This window comes from Neoarius graeffei, chromosome 26, assembly GCF_027579695.1.
Source record: "Neoarius graeffei isolate fNeoGra1 chromosome 26, fNeoGra1.pri, whole genome shotgun sequence".
In the NCBI taxonomy this organism is placed as follows: Eukaryota; Metazoa; Chordata; class Actinopteri; order Siluriformes; family Ariidae; genus Neoarius; species Neoarius graeffei.
The window spans coordinates 28,172,643-28,200,547 of NC_083594.1; the positions used below are offsets into that span (position 1 = coordinate 28,172,643).

Here is a 27,905-nt window from a genome sequence, read left to right on the forward strand (position 1 = left end):
TGCCCACTCACACCTGATTTGTCATCCTATTGAATGAAAGCACCTGACTCTTATTTCACCTTCAAATTAACTGCTAGAGGTTCACATACTTTTGCCACTCTCAGATTATGTAATGTTGGATCATTTTCCTCAATAAATAAATGACCAAGTCTATGTTTGTCTCATTTGTTTAACTGGGTTCTCTTTATCTACTTTTAGGACTTGTGTAAAAATCTGATGTTGTTTTAGGTCATTTTTATGCAGAAATATAGAAAATTCTAAAGGGTTCACAAACTTTCAAGCACCACTGTTTGACGATAATATCAGAGAAGATCTGGTTTTTCAAATAAATGTACAACTTTATTAGAAAATGAGCTTTGGACTCCACCAATCCAAAGTCAGACAGATTGTGTACAAATGGAGGAAATTCAAGACCATTATTACCCTCCCCAGCAGTAGTTGACCAACAAACATCACTTAAAGAGCAAGGCGTGTAATAGTCGGCGAGGTCACAAAGGACCCCAGGGTAACTTCTAAGCAACTAAAGGTCTGTCTCACGTTGGCTAATGTCAATGTTCATGAGTCCACCATCAGGAGAACACTGAACAACAATGGTGTGCATGGCAGGGTTGCAAGGAGAAAGCCACTACTCTCCAAAAAGAACATTGCTGCTTGTCTGCAGTTTGCTAAAGATCACATGGACAAGCCAGAAGGCTATTGGAAAAATGTTTTGTGGACGGATGAAACCAAAATAGAACTTTGTGGTTTAAATGAGAAGCATTATGTTTGGAGAAAGGAAAACACTGCATTCCAGCATAAGAACCTTATCCCATCTGTGAAACATGGTGGTGGTAGTATCATGGTTTGGGCCTGTTTTGTTGCATCTGGGCCAGGATGGCTGACCATCATTGATGGAACAATGAATTCTGAATTATACCAGCGAATTCTAAAGGAAAATGTCAGGACATCTGTCCATGAACTGAATCTCAAGAGAAGGTGGGTCATGCAGCAAGACAACGACCCTAGGCGCACAAGTCGTTCTACCAAAGAATGGTTAAAGAATAAAGTTCATGTTTTGGAATGGCCAAGTCAAAGTCCTGACCTTAATCCAATCGAAATGTTGTGGAAGGACCTGAAGCGAGCAGTTCATGTGAGGAAACCCACCAACATCCCAGAATTGAAGCGGTTCTGTACAGAGGAATGGGCTAAAATTCCTCCAAGCCGGTGTGCAGGACTGATCAACAGTTACCGGAAACGTTTAGTTGCAGTTATTGCTGCACAAGGGGGTCACACCAGATACTGAAAGCAAAGGTTTACTTACTTTTGCCACTCACAGGTGTGTAATATTGGATCATTTTCCTCAATAAATAAACGACCAAGTATAATATTTTTGTCTCATTTGTTTAACTGGGTTCTCTTTATCTATTTTTAGGACTTGTGTGAAAATCTGATGATGTTTTAGGTCATATTTATGCAGAAATATAGAAAATTCTAAAGGGTTCACAAACTTTCAAGTTTGTGAACCCTTAATGTACATCCATTCGTGTATTTCAGGGCTACAATGCATTCCAAAAATTTGAGATGGAGGCAATTTAGGGCTAGTAATGAGGTAAAATAGTTAAATAATGATGTGATTTGGAGCAGGTGATGTCAGCAGGTGATTGTAATCATGATTTTGGTACAAAATCAATATCCAGGAAAGGATGAGTCTTTTGAGGAGCAAAGATGAGCTGAGGATCACCAGTTTGTCAACAAATGCATGAGAAAATTATTGAAATTTTTAAAAACAATGTTTCTCAAAGAAAGACAGGAAGGGATTTGGATATTTCACCCTCTATGGTGTATATCATTCAAAGATTAAAGGAATCTGGAGGAATTTCAGTGTGTAAAGGGCAAGGGCTCAAGCCAAAGTTGAACACCCATGATCTCTGATCCCTCAGACGGCACTGCATCAAGAACCATCATTCATCTATAGCTGATATAACCACACAGGCTCAGGATTACTTTGACAAACCTTTGTCCAGCACTGTAATACGGAGTTAGATCCACAAATGCCAGTTAAACCTTTACTGTGCAAAAAGGAAGCCTTATGTTAACTGTGTTCAGAAGCACCATTGACTTCTCTGGGCTCAAAGGCATCTGGGATGAGCCAACAATGGAAATGTGTATTGTGGTCAGACAAATTGCGTTAATGCAAGAAAGTATATTGAGATTTTGGAGCAACATATGCTGCCTTCAATATGACCCCTTTTCCAGGGATATTTCAACAAGACAATGCAAAACCATACTCTGCACACATTACAAAGGCATAGCTGTGGAAGAAGAGGATGCCTGTCCCCTCTGTCCCCAGTAAAGAATGTGTGATGAGTTTTGAAATGAGAAATAACAACCCCATACTGTTGCACACCTTAAGACCTGTTTGGAGGAAGAATGGGACAAAACACCAGAAACGCATCACTTATCTTAAGTGTGGTAAAAAGGAATGACATTATAAAGTGGTAAATGCTTTACTGTCTCGGCCTTTTTTTTTTTTTTTAAATGTGTTGCGAGAATCAGAATTGAAATAAATGTTTTTTCAAAAACAATGAGGTAAAACACAATGTGCTGTTGTATTGTTTTGAGTGCAATACAGGTCAAAGATTATTTGCAACTCATTTGTTTTTAGCTTTAATTTCAATTTCACCATACTGTCCCAACCTTTTTTGACTTGGGGTTGGTTTTGACTTGGTTTTTGGATAAAGCAGTACACACACTGGCACATAAGGAAGACCTTCAGGAGCATGTCTAAGTCAAGTACCGATCAACAAATCAGAAATCCAGGAATACAGCTGTAATCATTTTCTGTTTGTTATAGGCATTCATTTCAGAATGGGAGACTGCCACAGTGGCATTTCTTATTTTCGTCCAAATTTTTGTCACTAGCTTGCTATCTATAGATTATAAAAGTGCAGCTATGTAGCAATATTGCGCACACCATATTCAGTAAAATATGATTTGGTCATAATTTTATTGAAACATCAGTCATGATATACGGTATATCAGCATATGAGGTGTTTAAAAAAAAAAAGTGGTGTCCTGTAGAGTTTTATACTGGCCTGTATCACTAAGTGTGTGTGTGTGTGTGTGTGTGTTTGTTCCTCTTCTTTCTTCCCCAAGACCCTCAGTCCTGGCCTGTATCACTACTATGTGACAGAGCTGGCCTTCTACTGGTCTCTCATGTTCTCCCAGTTTACAGACATTAAAAGAAAGGTGAGTGCATGTCATAAATGTTGTATAAAAACAGCCTCTTTAATAGGAACACCTGTACTCCAGCACTTTTACACAATTATCTCCTCAGGCAGTAAGTCTCATTTTATTTGGCTTACAGCAATACAAGTGTATTGTTGGTTAGCTGTATTTTGGTTGGGGTGTGCGCATGTTGGCACGTGCCACAATGCAGTGTGCTTCTCTAATCTATCATGAGCTCTGTCTACTTGGCACACTGACCTACTTTACACACCTGCTGTGCTCACACACACCTCTAATAGGCAGAGACTCTGAGCACTGTTCACACCGGCACCTCCAAGCACAAACTACTAACATGCTAGTCCAAAACTGTAATCAAAATCTACTCATGGTAGTTGAGCTGCACAATGAATGATGGTAGCATGTACAATTAGTGGCTTCCTCAATGACATCGGTGTAATCAGCTTTAAAATGAGTGTGAAGTTAGTTTTAATTGCCTCTGGTGCATTAAACCACAAATCCCTATTCATGTGTTTTAACTGCATTTAATGGTTGTCGCTTTTTCACATTTTAAGATTTAACACACATGCTGTTGGCTGATAGGAAAGGAAAATGAGGAGGTGGTGTGATGTACAGTTAGGTCCATATATATATATATTTGGACACTGACACAAATTTTGTTTTTTTTACCTGTTTACTGAAACATATTCAAGTTATAGTTATATAATGGACATAAAGTCCAGACTTTCAGCTTTCATTTGAGGGTATCCACATTAAAATTGGATGAAGGGTTTAGGAGTTTCAGCTCCTTAACATGTGCCACCCTGTTTTTAAAGGGACCAAAAGTAATTGGACAATTGACTCAAAGGCTATTTCATGGGCAGGTGTGGGAAATTCCTTCGTTATGTCATTCTCAATTAAGCAGATAAAAGCCCTGGAGTTGATTTTGAGGTGTGGTGCTCACATTTGGAAGATTTTGCTGTGAAGAAAACATGCGGTCAAAGGAGCTCTCCATGCAGGTGAAACAAGCCATCCTTAAGCTGCGAAAACAGAAAAAACCCATCTGAGAAATTGCTACAATATTAGGAGTGGCAAAATCTACAGTTTGGTACATCCTGAGAAAGAAAGCAAGCACTGGTGAACTCATCAATGCAAAAAGACCTGGATACCAACAGAAGTCAACAGTGGTGGATGATCGCAGAATAATTTCCATGGTGAAGAGAAACCCCTTCACAACAGCCAACCAAGTGAACAACACTCTCCAGGAGGTAGGCGTATCAATACCCAAATCTACCATAAAGAGAAGACTGCATGAAAGTAAATACAGAGGGTTCACTGCACGGTGCAAGCCACTCATAAGCCTCAAGAATAAAAAGGCTAGATTGGACTTTGCTAAAAAAAAAATCTAAAAAAGCCAGCAGAGTTCTGGAAGAACATTCTTTGGACAGATGAAACCAAGATCAACCTCTACCAGAATGATGGAAAGAAAAAAGTATGGTGAAGGAGTGGTACAGCTCATGATCCAAAGCATACCACATCTGTAAAACACGGCGGAGACGGTGTGATGGCTTGGGCATGCATGGCTGCCAGTGGCACTGGGTCACTAGTGTTTATTGATGATGTGACACAGGATAGAAGCAGCCGGATGAATTCTGAGGTATTCAGAGACATACTGTGTGCTCAAATCCAGCCAAACTGATTGGTCGGCATTTCATAATACAGATGGACAATGACCCAAAACATAAAGCCAAAGCAACCCAGGAGTTTATTAAAGCAAAGAAGTGGAATATTCTTGAATGGCCAAGTCAGTCACCTGATCTCAACCCAATTGAGCATGCATTTCACTTGTTAAAGACTAAACTTCAGACAGAAAGGCCCACAAACAAACAGCAACTGAAAACCGCTGCAGTAAAGGCCTGGCAGAGCATTAAAAAGGAGGAAAAACAGCGTCTGGTGATGTCCATGAGTTCAAGACTTCAGGCAGTCATTGCCAACAAAGGGTTTTTAACCAAGTATTAGAAATGAACATTTTATTTACAATTATTTAATTTGTTCAATTACTTTTGAGCCCCTGAAATGAAGGGATTGTGTTTTAAAAAAAAATACTTTAGTTCCTCACATTTTTATGCAATCATTTTGTTCAACCCACTGAAGTAAAGCTGAAAGTCTGAACTTCAACTGCATCTGAATTGTTCGCAATTCATTGTGGTAATGTACAGAACCAAAATTAGAAAAATGTTGCCTCTGTCCAAATATTTATGGACCTAACTGTAGTTCAATGCAAAGTGAAGTGACTGTTACAACCCTGAAGTTGATCATTTTCTCATAACAGCATGTGCTGAAGTATTTTTTTCCTCTTATACCACAGCAATTCACTGAAGAATACAATTTTTTAAAATTGAAAAACACGTTTTTTTAAAATCCATTTATACTTAAGTTTAATGTTTTGAAATGTCTGCAAAACATGTTTGTGCCTGTAATCACTTACATTATAGCAGATATAAACAACTGTTCCCTCACTTTCTCTTGAAGTAATGAGATTAATTTAAAAAAAATTAAATGTAGAAAACTGTTACAGCTTTACCTCTGACTGGTATAAAGCTCTGGCAATGGAGACTCTTTCAAAATTGCTAAACCAAACATGTCCTTCCAGAAAATGTCACCATTTCAGAAGGCAGTTGCTTTGACATCTCTATACAAACTCTTCATGCTTAGCTAGAAAACACACCGTGGCACTGTGTGGCTTATTTATTTATTTATTGCTGTTTTTAAATATGGGTTTTTAATTCGCCCTTACCCACTTCCTCTCACCATTTCTCCTTAGGGGAATTTCCATCACATGGTTCATTGTGTTATTTTATGTAGCTAATTTTTCAAAACATTATTCCAAATAGTGTATACATTTCTGCTTTCAAAATGAGTTGAACCTTGACAGCTATGCATGTTAATCTATTTGCTTTAATTAGCATGTTGGGAGCAATAGTAATAGTGAAATGAAAAGAAACTGACATTTTAGTATGTTTACATTTTTATAACCATCTCAATCAACACCAGACCTAGTGTAATGTGTATGTTGTATGTACACTTTATGGACAAACATTTGTGGAAACCTGACCATCACACCTCTGTGATTCTTCCTCAAATTATTGGAAGCACACAGTTGTGTAGGATGTCTTTGCAAGCTATAGCATTATGATTTCCTTTACTGGAACCAAGAGGCCCAAATCTGTTCCACCACGACAGTGCACCTATGCACAAAGCAAGCTCAAACCATGAAGACATGGTTTGCCAAGAGTGGAGTGGAAGAACTAGGGTGTTCTGCACAGAGCCCTGACCTCAACCCCTCTAAACGCCTTTGGGATGAATTGGAATATTGACTGCATCTCAGACATCCTTATTCAACATCAGCACCTGATTTCACTAATGCGCTTGCATCTGAATGAGCACGAATCCCCACAGTCACACTCCAGAATTTAGTGGAAAGCTTTCCCGGAAGAGTGAAAGTTATTAAAACAGCAACTCCATATTAATGATTTTTGGAATGGGATATTCAGAAAGCACATCAGTTTGTGATGGTCCACATACTTTTGGCCATATTATTGTTCTCCCCTGGATTTAAAATAAAAGCCCTAACTTTTGGGTGGCCTTTTGGGGGGGGGGAAGAGAGCCCATTTGGTGGCATCTAATGATTTTAGGAGCATTTATGGTGGTACTTGACACTGTCACATCTTATTCTTAACATGGTTGAAAAGGTTGCTACAACAAGTGGAGGTCTGTGATGCTGTGGTTTGCAGCATGGGGTTCACATGAGCAATAAATAAAGTCATCATCTGACAGCAATGTAGTATATAATAATGCTGTTTTATTACCTGAACAACTGCCAGAACACCACTAACTGAAAGTTTTTTTTTTTTTTTTTTCCCCACAGCATTCCTAGAAGTTTTCAAAACGTATTTAATTTAATAATATATTGTAGCTAGTCACACAAGGATGAAATTTTGATGTGCAGACTGAATATACACCCTTTGGCTTTGAGGCCTTTCAAGAATAAAGTATTTACCATTCAGGTTTAGACGAATAACATTTATTTTTTAAGAACATTTATTCTTTCATCATTATATTTTTGACCACTCTTAATTATTTTTGGGAAAAAAAGTTACCTTTCCCATTGAGCACCTCCTTTAGCCAGTTTTCATCAAAACCAGACGTCCTTTGCTTGGCCCTTTTTTTTTGCCCTCTGACAGTCTATCATCTTCAGTTTCAGACAGATCTACTGTGTCAACAGCGTCTTTGGTTTCACTTCTTTCCTCTTCTTTTTTGGCTCTTCTGGCCTATTCTCATTTAGCTGTCGAAGATATGAATCTATTGGGTGCTGAGCGCCATTCGCGCCTATTTTCAGTATAATTGAAATGTGGAGATGTATACAAAATCCATAAACCACAATTTTGCTTGTGCACTGAAGCATCATGGTACCAGTGCAGCAGCAAAGTGATTTGAGGGCGTTTGTTGTGATTGAGGATTTCCCCAGGGGTGTTCCCGGTCTGTCTGAGTGCATCATGGCAGCAGACTGGCCCAAAACACTAATTTTTCCTTCAAAATATGCCCCAAACATTGCAAGGTAGGAATCTGACGTGATTATTTCAGCGAGTGTCGGAGCAAAAAAATAGTCTGTCGGCAAATTTAAAACGTGTCACGCAAAAGTGCTCTGGGGAGAACAAGGCATGTAATGTGCATCTACAGTATCAGTCAAAAAAGTTTGGACACCTAATTCATAGGTTTTTCTCTATTTTTATTAATTAAAACACACTTCATGTCTTAAACTAATAATGGATGTTTTCTGTTTACTTAGTTGAGCGGTTCTTCACATAATATGGATTACTACAATTGTGGAATAGGGCTATTGACCGTTTTTATTATTTACTGTTTGATCTCAAACACAAGAAAGAAGGCAAGAAATTGCACTAATTAACTTTTGATGAGGCACACCTGTTAATTGAAAAGCATTCCAGGTGACTGCCTCATGAAGCTGGTTAAGATAATGCCAATAGTGTGCAAAACATCCATCAAGGTAAACTTTTGAAGAATCTAAAATATGAAACCTTTTTAACACTTTGCCACAATTCCAGATATATTCCATATCTTATTTCATAGTTTTGATGTCTTCAATTTTGTTCTACAATATAGAAAATAGTCAACATGCAGAAAAACCTATGAATGAGTAGGGTTATCCAGACTTTTGACTGGCACTGTATGTACTTTCTAACTCGGCGGTTCCCAAACTTTTTTGGCCGCACACCCCCTTCTATACTCCAACCAGGTTGACGCACCCCCAGTTTCCCAGTTTCAAAAAACACACGCTTTCTTATAAAGGCAGCATCTTTAATCGTGCTAAAATGATAACAAACATCGTTTGCCACACCTGCAGGAAACCACAAAAGTGAAAAAAAAAAAAACACCCAAGCTTTCTTACAAAGGCAGCACGTCGTGCTCGAATGAGAACATCGAATCACATTAACATATTATGCGCTTTCGTATTTGAATTAGATAGAATTTGATTGAAATGTAACAGTTTTAAAACGTTGCAACACGGTAAATGCGCAAATTCATTACAAAGGGAGATCACATCGAGGCATGTAGTCTACCAGCCAGATATGGGGAAAATATATGATTTTCATCCGTGTTTAAAACACTAGCAACACAACCCTGTCATTACAAGGTTATGAAAATGAATTGAGAATGAATTTAATTTGCAAAAAAGTTAACATATAATAACAGTAAAAATAGCAATGATAATTATGAACATGTGCATTTTAAAGCGATACAACAATTAAGGAGCATATCAGGAACAGATAAAGAAGAGGATCCATCTGATTGTGAAGTGCAGCGCTGGCGGCTCAGTCTGCAGAGAGAGACAGACGGTGGGTGGGTCAGTAGGCTATATAGGTCCTATTTTCAGTAGCAGTATATATTTTTAGCAAGATCAATGCCATTTGGCCAAATGCATACCAATATTAATGCGACGGATGGGCCTGCATCTTGGCACAGAGCTCTCCGATGTTTGGGGTAATTGAAGACAGTCTCAGCCTCAAATCTTTCTCAACATCTCCCAGTCTTTTGCCGATGTTTAGTTTTAATTGCTGCCAAAGCGGAGAACCCAGCTTCGCACAGATAAGTTGTTGCGAAGGGCATCAAAACTCAAAACTGTTTTGCCAGGACTGTGTATGACGGCATTGACGCAGTCCAGAAATCCACAAGTGCCTTTCGCTTGAACTGCAACTGTAGCGCTCCATCTGTTGACAGTTCGATCAGCTGTTCCTGCTGGTGAAACGTCAGCTGCGGGACAGGGAGGGAAACTTCAAAGGGGTTGCGAATTCAAGCTTGAGATGCATCCATAGGTGGGAAGTATTTCCGTAGCTGCTCGGCGAGATGGTTGAGGTGTTCAATTATCAGGTTTTTCACGTGTTCGCCCAGGCCCAAGTCATTTTCCCCCAAGAACTCGTGAAGCGTAGGGAAACATAGTGTTCCCATTCACACAGCTCGCCCAGAACCGTAGCTTCTTAATCATAGCGTCGACCTTGTCTTGTGTGTTGAAGACGGTAACATTGACTCCCTGAAGACTAAGATTCAATTCATTCAGAGCAGAAAAGATGTCCGCCAGGTAGGCGAGCCTCTTCAGAAAGTCTTTGTCATGCAGTCTTGAAGCCAAAGGAAAGGGGTTGTCCTCGAAAAACACCTGAAGCTCGTGTCGGAGCTCAAAGAGCCTTGTTAACACTTTGCCGCAGGACAACCAGCGGACTTCTGTATGCAGCAGCAAGGATTTGTGTTCGCTGCCCATCTCGTTGCATAGCAGTGTGAACAGCCTTGAATTAAGCGGGTGAGCTTTTATGAAGTTCACCAGCTTCACTGCATCATTCAGGACAGCCAGTAGATCCGCCGGCATGTTCTTGGCTGCCAGGGCCTCCCGATGAACACTGCAGTGTAGCCAGTGAACGGATGGACACACCTTCTTGATATGGGCCATAAACCCTGTGTGCTTCCCTGTCATTGCTTTGGCCCCGTCAGTGCAAATGCCCACACAGTTTGCCCAGTCAATCTCGTGAGTTCTCATGAAAAGGTCAATGAAATTGAAAATGTCTTCGCCTGTGGTTCGGGTAGCAAGAGGCCGGCAGAACAAAAAATCCTCTTGCACCGTTCCTTCAAAAATGTCTCGGACATAGACCAGAAGATTGGCCAGATTTGCCACATCTGTAGACTCGTCAATTTGCAGGGAGTAAAATTCATTTTGTCTCCACATGGCTGACCAAAGTGGCCAGGATGTCTTCAGACATTGCATCAATGCGCCTTGACACAGTGTTATTTGACACTGGAATGAGATCTAATTTTTTTGCTTCTCTCTCGCCAATCACGCACCCCACCGATGTCCAAACACGTCTTCAGGAAGTGTGTGAGGCAGCCCCTTCTTCGCTATTCTGTAGCTGACCAAATATGACGCTCTTAATGCATCTTTTGTAGAGCCACATAAATGAAACTCTATTTGTTTTTGGCTGTTTTGTAACTCCTCCAATTTATTTCTGAAAAATGTAAGTGTTTTTTGACTTACGTGTGCATGCTTTGTGTGAAGGTGGCGACGCAGATAAGAGGGCGTCAGGCAGCTGTTCGCTAGCACTTCACCGCACACTACACACTGTGGTTTGGGACAGTGTGTGTCGCCGATCTCGACACGCACTAAAGCCCAGACCCAGATAATTGTCATAGTATTTCCTCCTTTTTTTTTTCCCCGTCTGATTTTCATCTTCACGTCGTTTACCCTGCTGCAATCTCCTTTCCTCCCTTTCCTCCGTCTCTTTGCCTGCACTGTGCATTTCTTCTCCCACATCCGCTGCAATCCCGTCTCCCTCTCTTCTCTCCTCCTCACCAATTGCCCCTGATTCCTCCCTATCTGTTAGGGTTTCTCCTCCTTCATCCCTGATTTGTGGTGGCGCATTTAGTTTTGCCGATTTCAACCAGTTGAGCATCGTGAATGAAGCCACAAACTACTGCAGAACCGTTACGGCATAGAAGAAGAGTTAAAAATCGCCATTACATTTTTTATCTTGCGCACCCCCTAGTGGCAGCTCACGCACCCCCGAGGGTGCGCACACCACACTTTGGGAAACCCTGTTCTAACCAATTTAGCATGCTAGGAGCAATAAAATCCTCCAAATGTTGTGCCAAAATGAAAATATTTTATTCAATTCTGTTTAAATTAAACTTTCTCGGGGGCGTCGTGGCTCAGGTGGATAAGGTGCCATACCATAAATCCGGGGACCCAGGTTCGATTCCGACACGAGGTCATTTCCCAATCCCTCCCTGTCTCTCTCTCCCGCTCATTTCCTGTCTCTACACTGTCCTATCCAATAAAGGTGAAAAAAGCCCCCCCAAAAAATCTTTAAAAAAAATTTTCTGCTGCTCCTTCTGTACAAGAGTTTTCATTTGTAACTGAAAACTCTACCTTAATTACTTTATTTGGCTGGCTGGTGGGCTCATTAGCATGTTGATTGCACAAATGTTTTCGTTTTTTAATCTGAAAACTGGTCTCTCATGCTGCTCAGATACTAACTCTTTTTTTTTTTTCTTTCTTTCTTTTCTCCCCCCTCCCCTGTAACACTTAATTTTGTGCTGGAAAACGAACCTTTTGGAACTCAATGTTTTTGTATTAACTCGATAATATAGAAGTCATAAAATAGAAATCTATAACAAAGTTTGTATGAAAAACAATAAGGGGCCTAAGACTTTTGCACAGTACTGTATATTCAGATGATTTGATTTGAAAATGTGTTCACTTTATACATTTGTCATGGTCTGTTCATTTGTCATTTACACTGCAAAATTGTTTTAACCTGTGGTCATGTGTATGGGGGCAAAGCATTTTGATGATTTTATTTATAATTTAGTTGTTAGTCATTTGTAGCTTCCATGTTACACGAACTTTTTTGGGTTACTACAGCTTCATTTATTCTGGATTTTGTGGGTAGAATAAGTTTACTAACAGATTAAAGATTAGCTATTTTTGGCTTGGGAACCAAAAACCTGTATGCATTTTTACCTGCTTGTTGTTACCTTCACATGCATGTGCTAAAGATATATTATCTACCTTAAGTCTATTATTCTGTGTTTTCATGTAAATTGCCATGTCATTAGGACTTCCTCATCATGTTTGTGCATCACTTGGCCACTGTGAGCCTGATCAGCTTCTCATATGTGAACAACATGGTGCGTGTGGGCAGCCTGGTTATGTGTGTGCACGACACCTCCGACTTCCTCCTGGAGGTATAATTTGAAAGTGACTGTAAACTGTTTAAAACTGTAAATGTAAAATACATTTGAAGCTTTGGTCAGTGTTTGTTTGTGTGTGTGTGTGTGTGTGTGTGTGTGTGTGTGTGTGTGTGTGTGTGTATATATATATATAATATGCACAATGTTGAATTTCTCTTTCCCAGGCTGCCAAGTTAGCTAATTATGCCAAATACCAACGCCTGTGTGACTTCCTGTTTGTGGTATTTGGTGCAGCTTTTATTGGGACAAGGCTCATCATTTACCCTTTTTGGTGAGTAACAGTAACGCTGTGTGTGAGAGAGAGAGAGATTTGGTTATCAATTCTGTCAAAAATTCCTCAACTTTTTTTGCTAAGTGACCTCCTGTGATGAGTACTGTAGAAAAAGACTCCTAAATGTGCAAGGAATAAAAAAGGGGCATGCTGTTACAGGAAAATGATCAATTTTTGCAGTGGTGTTACAGAATGACATGAAGCTGAGTTAATGTTAATACGCTGAAGTTGATGATTTTTTTTTTTTTCCAATAACAGCATGTCCCATACTATTATATTCCTCTTGGACCTCAAAAATTTGCCACCAATTCGATATTTTTATTAATTAACTTTTGAAGCAAGATGGCTCATCAGTTTGTTTACATTTAATATTGTGGAATCATTATCACTTCCATTATCACAGCTATAAACTGTTGTTCCTTCACCAGTTTCTCTTGACGTTAATAAAAATGGCTGCTTTCTTTGAAATTTCTTCTTCTGTGCATGATGTGATGGTGTTCCCACTAATGTTTCTCTGGCAGTAAAAATGCAGTTTGGGGGGTGTGTGTGTGTGAGGGAGAGAGAAAGAAAGGATGTAAAATCCCATTTAAGCACTCTTAAGGCCGTTTCTGATAAGGAGCGCTTCAGATTGGCTTCGGTGGTGGAGAGTAATGTGAGCAGGCAGATTCAGTATTGGGGGTTGAGGGTTTGAGCACTGGTGTCATTACTACTATACGTGCAGCAGTGCAGGAGGAGCCGAGAGCTGACAACACACATGCTCACCACAGTGCTTCAAATAAACCTGACCTAAAGCTCATTCATCGCTTTAGCCATTCGCAAGGTTTACATTACACTTACTCATTTAGCTGACACTTTTATTCAGAGTGAATTGGCAATGAGGCACAAATCCAGTCAGTTGAGCGTTAAGGTTCTGACACGAGCTTGCTTGACAGTACTGTGGTTCACTTCGGCATTTAACCACGAGTGAGAACATTAGTTTTACTTCCCCAGGGTTTCTTCTGATTTAATGAGAAGTGGGTAGGGCATATCTTGCTAAGCTTTAACTTGACCTGAAGCAGTCACTTAAGCATGTCACTTGTCCCTCAATAGATTTTAATGTGTAATAACACAGCAACTCATTTTAAGCGTGTTCGTTTATCAACATTTATTTAATGTTCTTTAAAGCTACATTCTCAATGTATAGATTAAACATAGATCACCTACAGACAGATGAACAGGCTGCAAGTCATTATCGGAAAAAAGAAACATTTTTCCAAATCATGGTTTCACCACATATACAGGGTACCTTTTACATAAATATTCAACCCCTTGAATTGGCAGTACACAATAAGTCATGAATGTACACAAACTACTCCACAATATTAAAGCAGGAGGGAAATCAGTATAGTTTGCAGAAGTGGCACCAGTACTGAGAAAATGGTGCTTCTGTGCCATTTTTGCATCCATGGATATTCCACTATTTGAAAAACAATCTGCAACAATTCCGTGACATCCTAAGCCATAGATCATAAATTGTAATGTGAAATTGAAGATAACTTGTCTTCATACAACATAAGTAGTTGTATTTTAAATAATTGACCAATCCATTCTGTTTTCGTACAGTTATTCTATTGTAATGGACCCAAACCGGCCTCAGTCGTCTCACAGGTAGCCAAGAAGGAAAGCAAATATGAGGATATTCTGTTCAATAATTTCATTTATGACACCAGTCAAAAGTTTGGACACACCTCCTCGTTCATATGTTTTTCTGTATTTTAATTATTTTCTACATTATAGAAAGAGTTCATTGTAGCGCAGTAGAAGTGTATGTGTAAAGAAGTGTTAAAATGTTTCATATATTAGATTCTTCAAATTAGCCACCATTTACCTTGATTCTTTGCACACTAATTGGCATTATCTTAACCAGCTTCATGAGGCAGTCACCTGGAATGCTTTTCAATTAACAGGTGTGCCTCATCAAAAGTTAATTAGTGCAATTTCTTGCCGCCTTAATGTGAGATCAAACGGTAAATAAATAATAAAAATAGAGTAAATAGCCCTATTACACAACTGTAGTAATACATATTATATTCAAGAACCGCTCAATTAAGAGAAACGACATCCATCATTTAATTTAAGACATGTGACTTGGTTTTAATAAAAATAAAGAAAAAACATTTAATTAGAAGCAGTGTTCAGACTTTTTACTGTTACTGTATATGAAGAAAAAGTTCAAGGTGGATTTTGAAGGGCTCATTAACAGTGAATTTGCAGATGTTTTGCTACACAGAAAGCTAGCAGTCACGTGATTTCAAAACAATTAACTAGATTCTGGGAAGTTTGAGTTGGTCCCTTTTTAAATATAGTTAATGTTAGCAAATGTCTGACTTGGCTTGACATGCTTTTTCAAATGAGAGTCCATGCCTTCTAGGGAGGCAAAGGTCATGCCTTATTTTATAAGAGTCTTTGCTTACTCCAGTATACTGAAATGTTTTCCTGCAGTAGAACAAAGAGTGTGCATCCTCAGCTTCCACACTGTAGTCTGGTGGATTATCAAATTCAGAAGCACACAGATCGAAATATATAGTGAATAGCTACATTGTGTAGCATGAGAAGGTCACTGCAGATTACAAGTCTGTACAATTATTGATTTATTTATTTAGGACTTGATTTGATGCTTTAAAGTGAAATGATTGGATGCTGAAAAAGTATGCAGGAGCTCAGTAGATTGATGTTTAGCCTCCAGCCATTGGCCAGGTGAGAGAAGACCTTGTAATGAGTACTTTGAAGGTCAAAATTTAAAAAAAAAAAAATTCAGGAATAAAAATCTGTTTTCTTCTCCCCCTTGCAGATTAAGTAAGAGTACAAGTATTCAATTTCATTAACACCCAAGTAGTGTGTGTATACCAAAATAAATAATACTTTTGTTAAAAGTATAATCATTCAAGTATTTTCTACTGCTGGTGGTTAGAATTATTTACATAATTAATTCAATAATATTTTTAAAAATGGTAAAAGTTATTTCCACCCCCTCTTCATTGTGAAATGGCATCAAATTTTCAGCTTGCTAATGACGAGGTTTATTGCCCTTATTTGCCCCTAGTGGAATAAGAGAGACTTGTCTTGTCCCCCCCACCCCACCCCCAAATCTTTCAGTTAGAGTCTACAAGATGATGATTTGAACACAGCTTTTAAATTTATTCGGTGAGCTGGTTTAGAACTCATCAGACCAGTCTTGGGCTGTGTGTTTGACAGTTTGGTGTCAGTATCACACAAACACTTAATATTTTACACACTGTTTCCTGGACAGGACATGTGTTGGCGTGAAATGCAAATGAAAGCTAAAATTTCAAAGACTGTTCGGTGTTGCTGTTTTTGACATACTGTCTGATTAAGTAAAAATGCGGTCGTGTGTGTGATGTAGGATCCTGAACAGTACGATGTTTGAGAGCTGGGAGATCATCGGGCCATACCCTTCATGGTGGCTCTTTAATGTTCTGCTGCTGGTGCTGCAGGTGCTGCACATCATCTGGTCCTACCTCATAGTACGCATCGCCTTCAAAGCCCTTATGAGAGGAAAGGTGAGCCACTGGATTGGGTCTCTAGAAGGCACACGTACATCATTGTAGCTTGTAGCTCTTAACCAAGTATGGTTCAGAAAGTATATTTGCATTAATAAAGCCAATACTTTTTATTATAAAAGCTTGCACATTGTTGCAGTCCACAGTTTGCTTCTTTGTGTCCAAAGTAACTTAGAGTTAAACAGAAACCTGAAGTGACAGTGGCAGGGGAAAAAACTCCGAGACAACATGAGGAAATAACAGAGGTACCAGACACAAAAGGGAAATGTTTACTCCTACCTCTTTTTGGGATTGTAAAACATTACAGTGTACAGGTATAGAAAAATTAAGACAAACTGTATTAGGTATATTGAAAGGAAAGGCTATTTAGAGTCCTGGGATGAGCACAGGACAGTCTTTATTAGGCATGTAACATTATACCATGCAACGATAAATCACGATGCACATTTGACAATTCGAGTCTAAAATAATGTATCGTGGTGATCAGGCTCTGTAATCTTCCAAACTGTACTTGTGTTGCTTCAACAACAGAGGGTGCAATAATGTACAATAGTGAGAATACATGTGACTTCATTGTAGGCAGAAGTAACACAGCTCTAATGCCACCAAAACACACACACACACACTTTAAATGGGAAAGAGCTGTTTGTGTGATTGACTGTACAAATAGATTTAACAAGAAATCAGGGCTCTCTTTTTACAGACTGCTGAAAGCTAATGAAAAGAAGCAAATGGAGGTAGTTCAAATGTTCATAGAAGTTTAAGAAAAGGCCTATTTTTAAATTTTTTTTTTTTTTTAATAAAAGGAATATTCTAGTTATTCGGCTATTATATTTTACTCCAGCCTTTACAAATGAGGGTAAATCATTATTGCTGGTTATTAAGAACATAAAAAAAAATTTAACCAAATTATTAAGGTGAAAAAGGATAGGAAATTAAATGTGTTTTTTTGGTAATAGTTTTTTTTCATTTAATTTTTTTTTCAAAAACAATGTGGGGGAAAATCAAATGTTGAGTCCAATAATGTGAATTGGGTGAATCATTATATGCCTCGTCTCTGATTACAGCAGCAGTCCAAAGTATTGTACGAGAGTATTATTGTGACATTATTCAGTAAATCAAGCATGAGACTTGGCCATAAACTGTCCTGCAATCCTGGAGGCCCAGACTTCTTCACAGTTGTAGACGTAGACTTGTACACCTCAGCTGATACTAACCAGGTTTATTTTAGATGCAAGAAAATAAGTTTGGTTTCAATGAACATTCTCTGGTTTATTTAAAATGATGAATCTCACATTTAACTCTTGCAGTCCAGCTTTTAATACCTGGTGTTTACCTTTCTTCACACTCTCATCCTTGGCCTGTTGCTCCTCCCTGTTTCTCCTCTGCAGAACTGGCTTCTCTCTTTCACCTTCTCCTCTCGGGCGGAAGGCAGCTGCTGTCTTTCTGTCGCTCTTTCCTGATTGAGATCTCTGCCTTTTCTGTCTACTTTAACCTTGTTCACTGTTCTCACCTCATAAGACCCTGTTCTCTCATTCCTCAGCAGTAAGTGTGCCTCCTCTTCCACTCGTTCTCCTTTCAGTTCTGTGATATTTCAGCCCAACATTTGTAAGGATATTGAAAGAAAATTTTCCAAAACAGTTTTAAAAGTGCAATTTGGAATGGTTTCTTCGCAATCTGTAGGAATCATGCAAGATGTCCTGTATTTTGTGAAGGACTTCAGTAGTTTTAGGCTATTTGCAATTTTCCCAACATGAAATTAACTTCATACCCAGAGCTGTTTAGCTCTGCTGCTTTCACTTACAAGTCATTCATTAGCATTGCAGTTTCTAGAAATTACAAACTGCTCTTTTTAAAATGATTATTTTAACAACGTTCTGTAGCAAGTCTGCATTTTGTGATTTGGTACACTTGTAGCAAAAAAAACCCAACAACTGGATATTGTGCCATCCTGAATTTTCAATATGTTGCCCATGGCAGCCATTTTTCAAAATGGCCCCCAGTGATGTTTTCAGGTCAGTTTTGGATATCGTATGTGTTGGATATCGTATGATATTGTGGGCATAGTTTAGTTTGTTTACAATACACAGTTCTTGGGAATTGTCATTTGGATAATATATGCAAGTCATTGAAAATTCAAGCTGGCGGCTAGTAAGAAAATTGTAATACGGATGATCTCTGTGTCATCATACACTTTTTTCCCCTCCCCCCAATTTAAATGATGCAAAGTTTGCATTTGGAACTTGTAGAATTGTCTAGAAGTTTCTTTCTATCTCACAATTAATGACGACCACCATTTTGTTTTTTTCCAAGATGGTGGCCATGGCCAGCATAAAAATTGTAATTGAAAATTCATGATATTTTTTTTCCCTCTTTTGGAATGCCTTTGGTTACAAGTGTACCAAATTATTTGCGCCACTATTTTAGAAACTTTAATATGGTTTGAGTGAAGATTTATGAGGTGTGCACACGGGTGCACATTTTAAATTTATTTATTCATTCTTTGTATACAGTGTCTTCCTTGGGGAAAAAAATCAACTATAAAGCACAGTTTTACACTTCTTTGAAATATTTAACTTGTGTTTTTTTTATGCGTTAGAACAGGGGTTTTCAAAGTGTGGGAGAGTCAGCCCCCCCCAGAGAGCAAATAAACAACAGCGCCCCCCCTTACAATTTTTGTTGTTGCTATACTTAATGTTCCATTCGTATTTAAAAAAATGGTTGTTGTACACAGGGCGGCACGGTGGTGTAGTGGTTAGCACTGTCGCCTCACAGCAAGAAGGTCCGGGTTCGAGCCCCGTGGCCGGCGAGGGCCTTTCTGTGCAGAGTTTGCATGTTCTCCCCATGTCCGCGTGGGTTTCCTCTAGGTGCTCCGGTTTCCCCCACAGTCCAAAGACATGCAGGTTGGGTTAACTGGTGACTCTAAATTGACCGTAGGTGTGAACGTGAGTGTGAATGGTTGTCTGTCTGTGTCAGCCCTGTGATGACCTGGCGACTTGTCCAGGGTGTACCCCGCCTTTCGCCTGTAGTCAGCTGGGATAGGCTCCAGCTTGCCTGCGACCCTGTAGAACAGGATAAAGCGGCTAGAGATAATGAGATGAGAATGAGGTTGTTGTACACATTATTTTTTTCTTTTACAAATTTTAAACATCTGTGCTTTTTGAAAACATCTTTTTTTTATACATTTAAAACATGAGCTTTATTAAAACATCATTTTTTTTTACACGTTTTAAACATCTGTGCTTTTTTAAAACAGCTTTTTTACACATTCTAAACATCTGTGCTTTTTTAAAACATCTTTTTTTACACATTTTAAACATCTGTGCTTTTTTTTAAAAAAACATCTTGTTTTACAAATTTTAAACATCTCATAGCATCGTTAGCTAGCACCTCTTGGCAGACAACACACTCTGGCAGTGGAGCATCTTCAGAGCCAGTCCATGAAAATCCAAACTTTAAATAATCGTGGTCATACTTCCTTCTTTTTTTACTTGGCCCAGACTCTGTCTCCTCACTCACTGTAGCTTTAGGTACTAAAAATCGATCCAGTTTGTCTCTGGCAAAGGCTAGCTGAAGTTCGCTAAATGTCCGCAATAGTAACTTATTCTGGTTTATTTTTCCTCACGTTGTGCCCCCCCGAAGAACTCTGGCGCCCCCTAGGGGAGGCGCGCCCCACACTTTGAAAAGCCCTGCGTTAGAATATTTATAGATATTCTTTATGCTTATTTTCCCTTCCCCATGTGACATTCACATAAAATTACACTAATTAAAAATGAGAAATTGGCCCAATCTCCTACTGAAGCAAAAATCATTTTTAAATCAGTATTTTCTGTCAAATTATTGATTTTCTTTAGTAATTAGCCATGTAATAAGCTGAATAATGTACTGTGAGCTGGTCATTGTTGCAAAATAAACCCCTTCAGGGTGAATAGGTGATGTTTCTCAGTTATGCTCTCCTACTCTCTCATACATGCAAATGCTCATTTTCCTGTCTCTCCCCCCCCCCCCCCTTCCTTTTAGGACAGCTGTTCTGTATGATTTCATCAGTTATCGTGATATTTTAAATTGGAAAATCACAAGCAGTGTACACTATATGGTGCTACATTATATGGCCAAAAGTTTGTGGACGCTTGACAATTACACCTATGTCGTTCTTCACCAAACACCTGCCATAAAGTTGGAAGCACACACCTGTATAGAATGTCTTTGTATGCTGTTGTATTAAACTTTCCCTACACTGGAACTAAATGGTTCAAACCTGTTCCAGCATGACTATGCCCCTGCAAACAAGATTTGCCAAGTTTGGAATAGAAGAACTCTAGTGTCCTGCAAAAAGTCCTGAATTCATCCCCACAGAACACTTTTGGGTTTGCACTGACTGTACCCCAAACAACCTCACTGGATATCAAAACCTGAAATTACTAATGCTGCTGTGGCAGAATTCCTACAGCCACACTCAAATCTAGTGGAAAGCCTTCCCAAAAGAGTAGAGGTTACTATATTAGCAAAGGGGAAATAAATCTGCTATGGGATGTTCAAGAAGCACGAGTGTTTATGGTCAGGTGACCACAAACTTTTGCCCATATAATGTAACTGCTTTGCAGCTTTGGATGATGGTTGGAGAGAGGGTTAACGGATTGTACAAGTGTAATTGTATATCTACATATTACATGTACCTAATAAACTGGCAACTTGGAGTACATGCTAATCAGTAACACTGGAAAAACTTTACATGAAGTCTTAATAAAGTGTGTCTGATGCATCACCTATCATCCATGTTCTTTTTGTACCAGGTATCCAAAGACGTGCGTAGTGATATCGAAAGCAGCTCAGAGGAAGAGCCTGAAATGACTCCAACCCGCGCAGCTTCTGCCAAACGGGAAAATGGCACCAATGGCCATTTTGGCTCCCAGCCCTGGACCCGGAAAGATGAGAGCTGGTGACGCTGCGACACTTTGCGAGCCGTTCACAAGACCGGTTATTACTGCAGCATCTTAATTCCACTCCTTCACTGTTTCCTGACCAAACTGTAAAATATAATGAAGCACTCTACACACATTCCCCAGTTTTTACACACAGAGTTGACATTGTGTTAAATGTTGACCATGCTGATGAAGTGCTGAATCAAGTTGGCTGTATGGACACTGATGCTTCGTATGTGTGTGTGGGGAAAGAGACAGTGAGATTAAATGATAAATTTTTTTATTATATTTTATGCATTATCTTGTTTCAGAAGTGGGAGTATGCTCACTCTTCCTAAATCTTCATGTTTTACTGAAGTCAAGGAGGAACTTTTCCCTTTCATCTTTTCTTTCTCCATGTCTGATTTTTCTTTATTTCTTACTTTTTTTAAACCACACATTTCACCATTGAGCTACTTGTTTGCCTGTCCTGTTTTTCATTATGCTTGATTTTTATTGAGACCAAATGAATTTATTAAAATATGACTTTATCCCTTCATATTAGATGATTTGGTACTCCAGTATGTCATGAAAAATTGATACGCAGTTGCCAGAAGAAGTACTAGATAGTTCATTCGATAAATCAATCATCTCCGTGTAAGAAGATAAAATTAAGTTTCTAAAAATTAAATGGACACCATTGTCCCTTCATTGCAAATGCAGAGGAATGCATCAGTCAGGTAATATGTTTGGTGTCTGTTTTATTGAGTCCACTTCCAAATTTATGATTTGAATTGAATTAAAAAATGAATTGATTGTCAGGCTATGTAATCTTAGTTTTTCCTTGCTGTAATTGTGGGGTTTATAACAGAGGGTGCAAAAATATAAAAATAAACATGACTTCACTGTTGGTGCAAGTAACACAGCTCAGCTGTCACCAAAACGCAGGAAACGCAGCTCTCCAAATGGGAAAGAGTGGTTGTGATTGTACAAATAGATTCAACAAGAAATCCGAGCTTTTTTTAAATAGAATGCTGAAAGCTAAAGAGAAGAAAGTGGAGGTAGCAGAGAAGTTTAAGAAAAAGTCTGTTATTAACTTTTTGCTTTTAATGAAAGGGTTCATAGGCTATATTTTACTCCAACCTTTACAAGTGTTTGTAAATATATATTGTTGGTTATTCAGAATTTTTTTTTAAACCAAAGGAACATTTATTTTCCCATTCTTTATCAAATTAAATGTTGCAGTCTTTTTGGGAATAAAATTTTCATTTAATAGTTTTTCCAAACATGTCATGGAGAGACTTGAATTATGAACCCAATATCATGAATTGGGTGAATATTACATGCATATCAGTACTGTCACACCAACTTGCTTTAGCACACAGTGTGACTATACTATGCTTGTGTAGCCAAACACTCATGCCATCTTGGAGCCAGGAAAATTTGGTATCATTTCACTCCATAGCCTCAGTCACCTGTAAAGTTGAAGGTATTGTACCATGTTAGGGCATTGGGTGAGTGACTTTTGCTTGTTAGCGCAAAGGTAAAGCAGCAGACACTGGCCACCAAATATGTTTCAGCTGATCAACTACAGTTGCCAAGAGAATTATATAGATTTAATTTTTGCTGACATTTTAAAGGTAAGTGCATGCTCTATTTTTCTAATTCACAATTATAATGAATTTTGTATTTTTCAAAGCTATGCATGAGAGAAATTTAACAAAAAAAAAGAATGACTTTGTAGAAACCCAGTGATACTGGTTTCGGGTAAACACGTAAAGTGCACTTTTGATGTTGGGTATTGATACGATGTTAGATGTGTGTATTTCCCCGTCATATGATAATCTGGTGTGAAAGATGTAAAATAGCCAATAATTCACTGCTATTTAAAGCTGTATCTATGCAATACACCTTTAACTTGCACAACTGTACAAGGATTAAAGCAGAATAGTTGGAATTTTTACTGTCGCTAAATGAATTAAGTCATTCTTGGAGCTTGAATGTGAATTTCTACAAAAGCAAGAAAGATATCTGTTGTGGTGATATTTTTAAATGATAAACCATTCAATTATTTCTTCCACTGTTAACTGTTCAATAAGGAAAAGGTATTATTTGTACTCCATTTAATATTACAACAGACATTTTAAAAAATATTTATTTTACAGTGTGTGTATATTTTACACACCATTTCATTTGCTATCCATAGAGAAGAGTGGGTGAGCTCTCATAATGAAAGGAGATGAAACAGCCTGTATGTTCCTGGATGAACAGATGATCAGTCCTTGACTATCTCAGGGTCAATGCTCTGATTCTGTGCAGCCAGTTGGAGCTGCTTCTGTCTCTGCACATAGCGGTAGCCACGCAGGGTGCACAGGTAGCCTCCATACAGGGTCAGCAGCATCATGGACCCAGAGAAGACGCGGTAGCCCACATCAGCTAGATGCTTGGTACTCAGCATGAGGAACTCGCTAGAATGGGGGGAGAAAAAAAAAACGACTTTCACTTTGGCCCACCAATGTTCCTGGAGACCTGCATTCCTGCCGAATGTTTAGGAATGTACTGATCTAAAATCTGTATAGAGAGAAATACTGGACTCAACATGTTTTCCCCTGCAATACATTAACATTATTTTATGGCATTCACACATGTAATCAGGGCTTTTATAGTGCAAGTTTTCTGCTTGGAATTGTGTTTTTTTTGTTTTTTTTTTTGGGGGGGGGTGTTTAAGTATTCAGAATCTGTATTTTAGAGCACCATACACAAGACCAGATTTTGATCAGTACCTGCAAAAGCCCAAGTAATAATGAAGCTGGAAAACAACTAGGAGCTGAATTTCATCTCATCTCATTATCTCTAGCTGCTTTATCCTTCTACAGGGTCGCAGGCAAGCTGGAGCCTATCCCAGCTGACTACGGGCGAAAGGCGGGGTACACCCTGGACAAGTCGCCAGGTCATCACAGGGCTGACACATAGACACAGACAACCATTCACACTCATATTCACACCTACGGTCAATTTAGAGCCACCAATTAGCCTAACCTGCATGTCTTTGGACTGTGGGGGGAAATCAGAGCACCCGGAGGAAACCCACGCAGACACGGGGAGAACATGCAAACTCCACACAGAAAGGCCCTTGCCGGCCACGGGGCTCGAACCCAGACCTTCTTGCTGTGAGGCGACAGCGCTAACCACTACACCACCGTGCTGCCCAGAGCTGAATTTATCCACAGAAAAATTGTGACTTTATTTTAAAAGTTTAGTTTACTTGCCAATTGTCTCAACCTTAAATTTATTTCAGAACAGTTCATCAGATGAGAAATTTTCCAGTTAATGTTGACCACCAATTTGTGCTCCAGGAACATTCTTGATGCCCTGATGTAACGTTGACTAATATCGACAGATCTTGGACATGAACAAATGTGCAGTGAGTCAGCTGAGTAATGCTGGGCTCAGACAATATTTTTGTCTTTCACGATGAACATGTCAGATTAAGCAATCTTAATGGCATCGTGCCATTAATTCTTGCCCCATCTTGGTGGGGAGACTGGCAACACAAGTCTGACCCTGATCAATCATCGTTTATGTCTTTAGGGAGGGGGGTTTCTCCCACAATTTAAAGACATTAACTGGCTATTCTAAATTGCCTATGGGTGTCAATACAGACTACACAATGTGCAGTCTTGTGTATGGCGCAAAAAAGAACCAGCCACCCTACTGCAATTCTGGCCACATCAACCAAACATGGTTTGCCTGAAGCCCAGATTGGGTTCAGGAGTGATTACACAGAGTTCAAATCCTAATCTAAATGTAACATGTTAGAGCATAACCCAGCCCCATGAATCAGCTGGACAGCCATGATGTGCTTCTGTAAACCAGTGACAGCATGTTGAGATGCCTGACTCATGTACACAACATCAGAGACTAGTAATTTAAAATCACAAAAATACATGCATGTATTTATTATTTTGAAAAAACCCAGCCGACTGATCTGATAAGTTTTAATTGTGCGACAGTAATGATGTAAATAATGACGCAGTGGAGTAGTGTCTGGAAGTTGTTGTTTTTTTTTCATTTTACCAATGATGTCACTATATAGTCCTCTATATAGAATTTGCTAGATAGTTAGTAGGGAGTAGTGAATGAGCGAGTGATTTCAGATACAGCCTCTGGCTCCAAATCTGATAACATGGCAGAGGAATTCTGGCTTCATTTCTATAGAATGGAACAGCATGGAGCCACACCCTATGTGTGTATTTATTTATATATAAACACTTGTTGACGCCAACTTTTTTTCTCAGATAGATGAAAAAGTGAATAGCTTGTGAGAAAATAGCCAGGTCTGCTCCAAACAAACTGCTACTGTAAAGCAAGACGCATCCCCAGGGGCAGGATATATACATTCCAGTATATATCCTTGGCCCCTTTACCAACTTCCAGTGGCTCGGCTCACGTTGCTGATAACGGCACAAAAACAAATTTTGGGCTATAAAATCATTTATGTTCAAATATTGAACGCAAGCTAAAACGTGATGTTATTAAATGCCTTTGCAGGGCTCTACATTAACTTTTGAAACCACTTGTCCTGTCGGGCAAGTTGAAAGGAAATTTACTTGTCCGAATGTGAAGTTGACTTGTCCGAAGAAATATTTGAGGAAAAAAACAAAACAAAACCCACAAATAAACTATTTGTAACCCAACAATCTTTATGGCATTTGTTTCCGAATTCACAACATATACATAATATCTATGAATCAAAAGTAATCAATACTTGATATAAGTTCAAAAAGTTCAAAAATATAGTAAAACAGACTGATTGATACCATAATTCACCAATTATTATGCTGAAGCAATATACTCCAATAGAGTAGAAATTATGAACATAAAATTTTAAGAACAAAATACTATGAGATCCAGAAACACTAACCATTATATATACACAGATCAGTACTCTGCAGTTCAGTAACAAATATCACAAAAAGTAACATCATAAAATGTATGACTTGATGAGATATCACTAGTTTGGACAAGAGAAACAAATAATGCTACAAATAAAAACAACTGATAAAATTAACTGATTAATACTGTAAATGACTATTATAACTAGATTTCAGTGTATCAAATGGCAAGATAATATATCTTATGAAAACCTCCACACCTCTATTGACTCACAGATGAATGGATACAAATAGTTTCTATTCATCTTCATCTATTAACCCTTGAGTTCTGCTCCATCAATTCAACTCCATCAATCATTACTTTATTTATGAGAAACTGAAAACCAGAAAATTAAAATTATATACATTTTCATTTTTAAATGATTAATTTTGAATATATATCCTCCACTGATTAATTGTTGTCTAATTATTCAGTGTAGCTCCTGTATGGTATTTAATGGTCAAAAAAAAAAAGATAATTTCAAATCCATAATTATATCTAAATTATAGAGCCCTATGTTTCAAATCCCTAAACTCCCATTACTAATTAGTTAATTAATACAGCCGGTAACCTAATTAGCAGCCATTTGACAGCTTGGTATTTCATAGATAACTTTCCCCACTCCTACCTCACTCCCTGTTAATCCACACGCATGCAGGCGCACATTCCAAGCCCAGCACACCCCGCCACACACGCTCGGCTATATAACGAACACCATCAACAACAATTCAAAGATTTGGAAATTACCACACAACGTAAATATACAGTTGAATAATGATCCTGCCAACAGAAATGTCAACAAATCCACGTGTATGACATGATTAAAACCAATCATAAACGACCGTTTACTTTTCAGCTCAAATACACGAAGTGGTATTGGCCGGTTTTGCAAGTGGAATATTGCGCATGCGTACATCGCTCTTTCCGAATAGAAACATCCGGCGATTCATCAAAACAATATGTCGAGTGAGATGCTTCGGAAATCATGTGAATAAACTGATAAATTTGATATGTAACCCGAATATCGACGTATTTTGGCACTTGTCTGATCGGACAAGTAACTGAGACGATGAACTTGTCCGACATTAAGTATCACTTGTCCCGGACAAGCGTTAATGTCAAGCCCTGCGTTTGTCTGTCTAGTTACTGGTTCCATGGTATTTTTCGTCAGCACAGAAGCTAATCAGTCAGTCAGTCATTCTTATATTATCGCATTGTCTTTGGCTCTGACTGACTGCACTGCCACTGCATTCTGTGGTGCTCATGATTACAGTCTAACTGTACTTGCAGATGTCCAGTGAGAAATAAAGCCTATGATGTAGATTGTATATTAAAACATTTCATGCTTAGCCGAGGCTGAGCAGCAAATCATCTGAGCCATTAGCTGCTTGTACATTTGACTCCAATTTAATGCATTTTACCTCTTCTGCTTTCCAGTGCAACCAGGAACATTCGACATTGATCCCAGTGGTGAATAAAATATTTGGTAAGTAATTACTGATGATTCACTTCATGAATTGAAGAGATCTCATCCATTTGTATAGGTGTAAAGCAGACCTGAATTCAGACATTTATTCTCCGATACTATTACACCCGTCACCCTACTGACATCAGATGTTTATCAGTCTGCTGTTTTGACATAGTTCAAAGAAATTTCATCACCGACATTGAACAGACAGGGGTGAAAGCTATACTGCCAGTCAGTGGAGTCAGTCAGAG

At 38.7% G+C, this 27,905-nt stretch overlaps 2 protein-coding genes across 4 annotated transcripts in view; one reads left to right on the forward strand and one right to left on the reverse strand.

Moving 5' to 3' along the window:
• Window positions 1-22,072, forward strand: part of cers5 (ceramide synthase 5) — a 132,876-nt gene extending 110,804 nt beyond the window's left edge. Inside the window, exons 6-10 of the mRNA XM_060910614.1 lie at window positions 3,136-3,228; window positions 12,385-12,513; window positions 12,684-12,790; window positions 16,194-16,350; window positions 21,144-22,072. Coding sequence (XP_060766597.1) covers window positions 3,136-3,228; window positions 12,385-12,513; window positions 12,684-12,790; window positions 16,194-16,350; window positions 21,144-21,293 — 636 coding nt within the window. The 3' untranslated portion in view covers window positions 21,294-22,072. The remainder of the gene's footprint in view (window positions 1-3,135; window positions 3,229-12,384; window positions 12,514-12,683; window positions 12,791-16,193; window positions 16,351-21,143) is intronic.
• A 1,287-nt stretch (window positions 22,073-23,359) lies between these two features.
• Window positions 23,360-27,905, reverse strand: part of LOC132874439 (cytochrome c oxidase assembly protein COX14 homolog) — a 36,550-nt gene continuing 32,004 nt past the window's right edge. For all 3 annotated transcript variants that reach the window (XM_060910616.1, XM_060910618.1, XM_060910617.1), the window contains one exon: window positions 23,360-23,719. In XM_060910616.1, the coding sequence (XP_060766599.1) occupies window positions 23,527-23,719 (193 nt within the window). In that variant the 3' untranslated portion in view covers window positions 23,360-23,526. The remainder of the gene's footprint in view (window positions 23,720-27,905) is intronic.